The 10,423-nt window shown below is 42.3% G+C and overlaps 1 protein-coding gene across 2 annotated transcripts; it reads right to left on the reverse strand.

Annotated features, from left to right (window-relative positions):
• Positions 1-8,878, reverse strand: LOC114090272 (zinc finger protein 709-like). Of its 2 annotated transcripts, XM_071601607.1 has the most exons (5): positions 8,785-8,878; positions 5,081-5,109; positions 3,509-3,635; positions 3,037-3,097; positions 1-2,474 (listed from the first exon to the last, which is right to left on the reverse strand). In XM_071601607.1, the coding sequence occupies exons 3-5, from the start codon at positions 3,627-3,629 to the stop codon at positions 1,253-1,255; spliced, it is 1,404 nt and encodes a 467-aa protein (XP_071457708.1). In that variant the 5' UTR covers positions 3,630-3,635; positions 5,081-5,109; positions 8,785-8,878; the 3' UTR covers positions 1-1,252. The 2 variants fall into 2 exon arrangements, with proteins under 2 accessions (XP_071457708.1, XP_027788206.2); XM_027932405.2 differs by lacking the exon at positions 5,081-5,109.
• Positions 8,879-10,423: the final 1,545 nt, after the last annotated feature.

The raw sequence follows: 10,423 nt of genomic DNA on the forward strand, positions 1-10,423 counted from the left end.
TTAATGCCAATTATTTATTAGCAATGAGAAGAGAATGAACTTCATTATACCAAATTTTCCCCCACAATAAAGAAGGGTAGAAAGTATATAATAGAAAAGGGATATCCCAAATCTGCCGATTTAGGACAGTGACAAAACTCTCAATAATTGTGGGCACAGTGGTGCATGCCTGTAGTCCCAGCTACTCAGAAGTCTAAGGCTGGAGGAACCCTTGAACCCAAGAGTTTGAAGATCAGCCTGAATGATATAACAAGACCCTGATTCAACAAACACCAAAATACCTGACAAAACACTCAACTATTAACAAAGACTAATTTTTCAATGTTCCATTAACCACAGAATAATTTAAAACTATATAAAAAAAATCAGATCTACTGCATAATAGAACTACATCTCAATTCATTCAGGAATCTTACAAACTTACATATATAAAATGAATGAGAAAAAAAATTATTAACTGGCATAAGAGAAAAAACAATACCTATTGAACTCATTAATTCAAGGGTACTTACAGAATTATCTCAGTTCAACATTTCTTTGTGAGAATAAGATTTTGAAATCCATAGCAGAGAGATCTACTTTAAGAGAAAGTCACTGATAAAGATTATTAATAAAGGTATAGCTTTTATAACATTTCCTTCAAATTGTGGTTTCTGGTGAGCAATACACCCAAATTAGTTTGTATCAAGCATTTTATATTTCTTTGATATATAGAATTTCAAAACATTGGTAGTTTCCACAAAAATCTTTGAAATGTTTGTTAAATTGAAAATTCCTTGGTTGGTTTATTTTTTTCAGTGTTGGGGATCAAACCTAGGGCTTCACATATGCTAGGCAAATGCTCTGCCACTAAGCTACATCCCCAGCCCCAATGTACATTTTTACATGCTGTTAGGACATAAGCCAACTGAAGACATTTGAATACCGTTCATATTCTTTCCCTGTGCGTTCTTCCATGGCTTTGAATTGAACTGTGAGGATTAAAAGCTTTTCCAAACTCCATTCATAGTAGTTCTCTACACATGCATTCTTGTGTGTGCTAGAAAGGCTGTGAGATTATCAGCTTTCCTGCATTCCTTAGGTAGGATTTCTCCTCAGGATCAGTTCTTTCATTCTTACAAAAGGAACTGGGACAAGAGAGTATTTTCCAACATCCCTTACATCCACAGGGTGTCTGTACAGTATTAAATTCATTCACATATTCATGACTGAAACAACAGAAGACTTTATCACATGTCTTATACTTGTACAATTATTCTTTGCTATGAGTCTTTCCATGTTTATACAAGGAATTTTGACACCTGAAGGCTTTCCCACATTCATTACATTCATAAGGTTTCTCTCCAGTATGAATTTTTTCATGTCTTCGAAAGGAATTAGAACTACTTAAGCCTTTCCCACACTGCTTACATTCATAGGGTTTCTCTCCAGTGTGAGTTCTTTCATGTATTCTAACATAACTGGAACTACTGAAGGCTTTCCCACATTGCTTACATTTATAAGGTCTCTCTCCACTGTGTATTATCATGTGTCTTCGAACACTTTTGAGACAAGTGAATATTTTCCCACATTCCTCACATTCATAAGGTTTCTCTCCAGCATGTGTTCTTACATGCATTCGAATGTAACTTGGACAACTGAAGGCTTTCCCACACTGCTTACATTCATAGGGTTTCTCACCAGAGTGAGTTGTTTCATGATTTCGAACAGAACTGGGACACTTAAAGGCTTTACCACATTGTTTACATTCATAGGGTTTCTCTCCAGTGTGTGTTCTTTCATGTATACGAAATAAACTGGGATAATGAAATGTTTTCCCACATACCTCACATTTATATGGTCCATCTCCACTGTGCATTATCATGTGTCTTCTAACACTCTGGAGATAAGTGAACATTTTCCCACACTGCTTACATTCATAGGGTTTCTCTCCAGTGTGAGTTCTTTCGTGTATTCGAATGTAACTGGAACAGCTGAAAGATTTCCCACATTGCTTACATTCATAGGGTTTCACTCCATTGTGAGTTCTTTCATGTATCTGAACATAACTGGAACTCCTGAAGGCTTTCCCACATTGCTTACATTCATAGAGTTTTAATCCATTGTGAGTTCTTTCATGTATCTGAACATAACTGGAGCTCCTACAGGCTTCTGCATGTTGCTTACATTCATAGGGTTTCTCCCCAGTATGAGTTATTTCATAGTTTTGAATGAGATTGGTCCAGTTAAAGATTTCATCATGTTCTTCATGTTCATAGGATTTTTCCTGATACTCATATAGTCTATGTCCAAAATCAGATGTGATGTGCCCATTAAGGGATGAATGACCAATGGTCACTTCTCCACATACAGGGCTTTCACGTGGTTTTAAAGCAGGAGTTTTCTTTTTCACAATGTGATCTGAAATCTGGCTGAAGATTGCTTCATATGGACTACCTTCTTTATATCCACATAGTCTCTCTATCACTTGACTTCTGCAAAAAATGAGAAGCACATTACTAAAGGTTTGTTTACTAATAATTTTATATTTATTTACAGATACTGAATTTACATTTTTAACATTATCAGTGAAAATATAGGCTTTATGCCCTGCCTCAATCTTCTGAACATGAATGAACTGAACGCTTTGCCAATGGCTAGACCATAACTTCTATGAAAACAGTGACACCCACACTGGATTACTTAATACTGCTTTCAAGTTAACTATTTTGCAAACATATGTATGTCACATTTAAGTTTTAGAAAAAATTTTATAAAAATAAATAAATCTGAAGTTTAATTTCTCATTTTTAAAATTTGCTGTCATTTTAAGATTCTCCAGGGACACTGCTTTCTCTTGCTAGTACAAATTACCTTAGATTTCTTTCTTTTTTTTTTAAAGAGAGAGAGAGAGAGAGAGAGAGAGAGAGAGAATTTTTTAATATTTATTTTTTATTTTTTGGCAGACACAACATCTTTATTTGTATGTGGTGCTGAGGATTGAACCCAGCGCTGTGCGCATGCCAGGCAAGCACACATCCGCAGCCCACAAATTACCTTAGATTTCTTCTACAATTTCTGTATTCATTGTCAATGTTCTGGTCTTCCCATTGTATTCCTAAAATACAGACACAGAAAAATCATTATGAGTTGGACATGGTAGTGAATGCTTGTAGCCCCAGTTACTCAAGATGCTGAGGTGGGAGAATCACATGAACTCAGGAGTTCAAGACCAGCCTGGGCAACATAAAATACCCCATCTCGAAAATCAGTCAATCAATCAAAAGGAAAAAAAAAGGGAAATAATTGTTATTACAACATTATAAAAACATTATAAAAATGTTGTTTATAATGTTGTCATTACAACTTTATAAAAAAATTATTAGTCTCTATTCATGATACTCTGTGACCATGCTTGACTTATTCAGCAACATAATTTTTTTCTACATTCCAAATCACCAAGAAGCATTGATGAGCAAAAAATACTTGTTCTCTAATTGATTAAGTGAGGAAAAGACATCACCCTTACCTACAGAGGTCAGGTTCCTGAAGGTTTCTAGCATCACTTCTCTGTAAAGATCCTTTTGGGAATGATCCAGCAAAGCCCACTCCTCCAGGGTGAAGTTCACTGCTACATCCTCAAAGGTCATTAAGTCCTAAAATATCCCACATGTTTAATATAGGAAGGGTAAGACTCAACACTGTTGATCTACACTGAAATCATAATAGGTTCACATAATGCTGTGGACTCAAAATATTTATTCTATGACTTGGTAATCAGATTTACCCTTTATTCACTCTCACATCCTCCAGCACAGCAATTGTGGTGATAGACTTGAACTATGCATAAAGCAATGGCTGAACAGGAACACACCTCTCATTGATGAGTTTATAGAGTAAGATGTGCAGCTTAGTTCACCGTTAATGTCTCTTTGAACAGAAGACCTACAGTCCCTGTCATAGCAAAGTGTTGGTGTACTGAAGGGCCTACCATTAGCAGTCCTGAGACTGCATATCCTTAGAACAGTCTCTTTCAATATTTGACCTTTTTATTTCTTCTAATTAGTCATATGACAGTAGAATGCATTTTGATACATCATACATACATTCTTCTGGTATTGACCTTTGATAGCATTCAGAATCTAGATTTTGGGAAAGACCCCACCAATCTAATAAAGAATCATAACTTATGGGAATAAAAACCTGTATGCAGAAACCTCTGTGAAGCATTATAGAGGATAAAAAATATATATAAGAGGATGGGGAGGGAGAACAAGAAAAGAACAAGAACAAAAGAAAATGTGAACTAAACCATATTGATGAATTGCTGAAGTCTGAATTGAATGGGCACAAGTTTGAGAGGTAAAAAGTAGAGTGGGGCCCATTCTTAGGAAGTCCCCCTTCATTTATGAGTTTTACCTCCAGAAACACTACAGTTCTCATTGTGATGGTCAGATTAAAAACTGTTTCCTGCTTTGAGCAGGAAGAAAATAAAAGTAGTCATTTTGAAATATGCCCACAGACATGTGTTCTTAAGTCCAGTCTTCAAAACAATTTCTCAAAGGCCTTATCAACAGGGATGTTATCAGAGCTTTATGTTACTAAGGCAGGCTACTTTATTTAAAAAAAAAAAAAAAAAAGCAGCAGCTTCTTTTGGCTCAAAGTTCTGAGGATACAAAGTCAAGAGCCTACATCTGATGATGGCCTTCTTGCAAGCAGAGTCTTGAGACAGTGCAGAGCATCACATGGCAAAAGACAAGATGTAGGGGTGTGTGTGTGTGTGTGTGTGTGTGTGTGTGTGTTTATGTTCTGGTTTCTCTCCCTCTGGTGATAAAACCAAAAGGATTCAATCATGGGGGCTCCACTCTGATTACCTAATCACCTCCAAAAGGCTCTAACTCTAAATACTACAGTGAGGTTAAGTGTCTATCCTCTTAATTCCTAAGGGTAGGGGTTAAATTTCAACACATGAAGCCTTGAGGGACACTCAAACTACATCCAAATCACAGTAAGAGCCAAACCTCTGGTGAAGTGTAACACCCAGCTCCACCCCTCTGTAACCTTCCTGCTCAACTAAGGCTTAAGGATGAAGAGTACTTACGGTAGTCACAACCCAGGAACACAAGCATCCTAAAAAATGAGGTCAAAATACATCAGTGCAATGTTCTGCCTTCCCCTACAGTTTACCATGACATGAATGAGGCTCCTGTGTAACAACTGTAGAATAAAACTGATAGAACTGCATGCTTCATACCTTATTTAAGAAGTCTCAGGGGCACACCAACAAATAGGGTAACCTGAATGGAGCATAAAAATGTCTAGAAACACACCATCTACTGAGACTGGGTCATGAAAAACTACAAAATATGTGTAGACCTACAACTAATAAGGAGGCTGATAAAGTAATCAACCTCAACCCTGTCCCCAACAAATGAAAGTCTGGAACCAAACAGTTTCACTGGAAAATCTACCAAACATTTAAGGAAGAAATGTTATCCAAAAACCCTGAAGGATAGCATTTCCAAATTTATCATACAAGACCAAAATTAGGCTAACAACAGCAACAACAACAAAACTACGGTCAACTGTCCCTTATGAATGAATATTGGTGCTGAAATCCTCAAATTCTTATTCAATGGTAGAGTAATCAAAACAATGTGGTGACGGACGGTATAAAGACAGAGATCTAGACCAATGGAATATGACAGAGAGCCTAGAAAGATACCACCTATCTTTTTTAAAATGGTAGATGACTTTTTTAAAAAATGTTTTTATGAGTGCACTATAGTTAAACATAACAGTAGGGATTATTTTGTTTTTTCAGTTTCTCTCAGTACCAAGGGCTCTGCATTGTCACACACCAGCAAGGCAGGTTCCTAGGAATAAACAACTGGGCCTTCCCTGACTTCCATTTGCAGACTCAACATTGGCCTTAACATGAAGTCACCGGGCATGGAACTCCTCCTTGACCAACACTATTCACTTACTTTTAAGGGAGAAAATACCCAGTGTTTGAGGAATCTATTAAAATCACTTAGGCTTTGTTTATATATATAGGAGGTAAAGAATTCTAAGGCACTTATCCATCATAGCTCAACTGCAAAAGCACAAGTGACTACCCCTTTAGACAATTACAATGTAACTTAATTATCATTTCCATGGCAACAAATTAGCTAGCATTAATTATATTTGAATATTTCTGGATGTTGCCTCTTAAGTCTAAGTACCAGAAAAGAGAACAGTGTTCATTGTCCACTGTCCCAAGCTCCTCACCCAGGAATGGAGACAAACTCAAGTTTTGGTGAGTCCTTGTCATCCACTAATCTACCTACCATACCTTCTGGTGGAATTGTCTTTATTTCTCTGCAGCCACTGTGGAACAGTGATTTTTCCCTATGCTCTGAGATTCTCATCCCTAGCAGCATTCTCAAGGCTAAGTGTTATTATCCCATTTGAAGTCAACCAAAAGATAAGACCAGATCTGGGAAATGTACTACACACAATATGGAGAAGAACAAAGGTTAATAAAAATTTTTAAAAGAAAGGATAAGGCTAGATATTTAACTTTTTTTTTCTGAAATCACCTCTTTCTTGCTTCTTTGGATATATTTTGTCTTATCACTCAAGTTCCACTGAAAAACTGAGGCTCAAAGAAGTAAATCTTTCCTAAATGACAAGGCTAGGGAGTGTCAGTGCTGGTGTTCAATCGATCCAGCCTACCACACAGGACATTTCCCCTCACCTCCCTTCCTGCTGACATGCTCAATATCCACCCTCCAAGGGATAACAGACTTCCCTGCTGTGTGCCCAAAGTGCATTTTCCCTTTCAGGAAAGGAAAGGAAATGGCACCACCTTATTGGGGTGGGTTTTCCTAGTCCTTTGGGATAGTTTTATCCCTTCACAAGGAATCCAGGGGGCAGGAATTATTTCTATCTTGTCCCCTCAGCACCAACATCTGATATTGTTGGTGCTAACAATATGGTGCTAACAAAGTGGGCTAACCAATATGTTTTCAAGGAATAAAGACCTGGTTAGGGAAAAAAAAAAGGCTTAACCACATAAATGAGGGTATATCAAGAGACTCCTCCCTGCCATGGGCATCCATCTGCTCCGTTATGAGATATCAACAAGCAGGACCTTTAAGAGGTGCGTAAGCCCTACCCTCATGAATGGATTAATGCATCCATGGATTAATGGATTAATGGGTTATTTTAAACTTAGCCAGTTTGGCTAAGTCTCTCTGGCACTTCCTTTCTCTGGACATGTGATGCCCTGTGCCTATTCCAGCTCTGCCAGCAAACAACCAGATGGCACCTCTCAACTCTGGACTAGAACCATGAACTAAAAATAAGCTTTTCTTTATAAATTACCCAGACTGTGGTGTTGAGTTATGAGCAACTAAAAATGGACTGAGAAACCTAGGAAGAGCTATGCTGAGAAGACAGGGTCGTGGATTTGAGGCCTTGCTTCCAGATATTTAGAAAATTCAGGGGGAATCAGATCCTCTCTGGGGAGAAAGGAGGGAGGGGGACCCCACATACCACAGCTCCTCTGCAGGAGCCCCCCCACACACACACACACACATACACACACTCACACACACACCCCAGATCCTCCCAGGGGAGACAGGCACGGGGACCCCACATACCACAGCTCCTCTGCAGGAGCCCTGCACACACACACACACACTCACACACACCCCAGATCCTCCCAGGGGAGACAGGCACAGGGACCCCACACACCACAGCTCCTCTGCAGGACACACACACACACACACACACACACCCCAGATCCTCCCAGGGGAGACAGGCACGGGGACCCCACATACCACAGCTCCTCTGCAGGAGCCCTGCACACACACACACACACTCACACACACCCCAGATCCTCCCAGGGGAGACAGGCACAGGGACCCCACACACCACAGCTCCTCTGCAGGACACACACACACACACACACACACACCCCAGATCCTCCCAGGGGAGACAGGCACGGGGACCCCACATACCACAGCTCCTCTGCAGGACACACACACACACACACACACACCCCAGATCCTCCCAGGGGAGACAGGCACGGGGACCCCACATACCACAGCTCCTCTGCAGGAGCCCTGCACACACACACACACACTCACACACACCCCAGATCCTCCCAGGGGAGACAGGCACAGGGACCCCACACACCACAGCTCCTCTGCAGGACACACACACACACACACACACACCCCAGATCCTCCCAGGGGAGACAGGCACGGGGACCCCACATACCACAGCTCCTCTGCAGGAGCCCTGCACACACACACACACACTCACACACACCCCAGATCCTCCCAGGGGAGACAGGCACAGGGACCCCACACACCACAGCTCCTCTGCAGGACACACACACACACTCACACACACCCCAGATCCTCCCAGGGGAGACAGGCACGGGGACCCCACACACCACAGCTCCTCTGCAGGACACACACACACCCCAGATCCTCCCAGGGGAGACAGGCACAGGGACCCCACACACCACAGCTCCTCTGCGGGAGCCCTACACACACGCACGCGCGCGCGCGCACACACACACACACCCCACGCCTCCCGCCGCCACCGTCTGGGCAGACGCAGGGCTGCGCGGCGAGCTGTCCAGAGAGGGTCCCGGCTGCCGGCCCAGCCCCCACGGGGCGGAGGGACCGAGAGCCCAGCGGCGCCAGCCGCGGTCGGCCTCCCGAGCAGAGGCGGAGAACACGGGTCCCCGCTGCGGGTTCCGCGGTCCAGCCGGCCCCTCCTTCCCCCTCCGCCTCCCACACTCACCATTTCTCTGCTTCCGAGGACTCGCGGCGTCCTGCCGACTGCTCCTGAGGTCAGCGGAGGTCACAGCGTAACAAAGGCTGAGCCGCTAGGCGCCTCTCCCGGGAGCGGTGGCCAGACCCCTACTGCGGCTGCGCATAAACGATCCCCAAGGTTCAGGCCGTCTCCCCAGCCTCTTGCCGGCGCTCCTGATTGGACAGTTCGTACAGCCCCGCCCCAGAGGCCCTGATTGACTAGTGATCCAGGACCCGCCCCGGACCCTCAAGAGACAGCGACCCTTACGTGTCTGAGTGGAGCCCAAGTGACAGATTCCAGCCACAGCCCTTGCTAGCCCAGGTGGCCTTCTGGGGCACAAGCCTGGCCTCACCCCGGGAAAAGCAGAACTCGTTCCTCCTTTCCAGAGCTGGCGCCTGCTTCCTACTGAACTCAGTGGGTCTTTCCCGCTTCTCGTCCTGGAGATGGGGTCACAAGCATTGAATAAATAACTTTCCTTTTCAAACAGTCTGACTAGACCCTTCTTGAAGTCACTTGAGGCTCTCTCAATCCCTCTATTTAAAGTTATCGATTTGAGACTTTCTTCGAGAATAGACTGTGGTATCTTGGGTGAGTACTCTGTCCATTTTATTTGCTTCTGTTCTTTCTAACCAGGTCACACCATCTGCTCACACAGAATACACACAGAGCACACACAGAATACTACAGCAGTCCTCCTTTACCCGCAGGAGATACATTCCAAGAACTCTAGTGGATGTCCTAAATCTCAGTATCAAACCCCATATATACTATGTTTTTCTCTATATGTGCACGCTGTGATAAAGTTTAATTTGTAAATTAGGTACAGTAAGAGATAAAAACAATAAGACAATAACAGAATTTTACATTATAATGTAATAAAGGTTATGTGAAGGTGATTCCTTTCTTTCTCTAGCTTGTTATACTCTACTCACCCTTCTTGGGATGACACGAGATGGTACAACGCATGCATGATGAGATGAAGTGAGGTGAATCACATAGGCATTGTGAGCTAAGTTAAGCTACTATCAATTCACTGTCTGAGCTGGTTCAGTGATCAAGATAGAAAAGTTCAGGCTAGATGTGTAGCTTAGAGTGCTTGCCTTGAATGTGCAAAGTCCTGGGCGCCACGTCTAGCACTGAGAAAGAGAAAGGGTTTGAGGAGGGGCAGAAGGAGAGAGAATCATCTGCCTCTAGTGATCCTGTATCATTTTCCTCTTAATATTTTTTTGTCCCAAGTTTAACCAAGAATAACCAAAATCTTAGAAAGCAAAAGTGCTCTTAAAGAGGACTTCTATATTGTATCTTCCTTCATTCCAGGTCCCAGGTTCATCCCTGGAGAAATGAGACTGCTTTTGTGTGTTAATAAAATACACACAGCTCAAGGACGGAGGCTAGTCAGTTCACCAGGAAAGTCCATGGAGTGGAACTTCTTAGTTGTTTAACTTAGTTGTTTTTAATTGTCAAAGAAGGTTGGAAATTTGAGCCTACTCTCTAGATCTCTGAGGATGGAGCCAATCCCCAGTGACAGATGATTTAATCAATCATGCCTACAGAATGAAACTTGCATAAAACTCCTAAATGATGGGGCGTGGAGAACCTCTGTGTTGGTGAACACATAGAGATGCTG

Source organism: Marmota flaviventris, chromosome 1 (assembly GCF_047511675.1).
Source record: "Marmota flaviventris isolate mMarFla1 chromosome 1, mMarFla1.hap1, whole genome shotgun sequence".
Taxonomy (NCBI): Eukaryota; Metazoa; Chordata; class Mammalia; order Rodentia; family Sciuridae; genus Marmota; species Marmota flaviventris.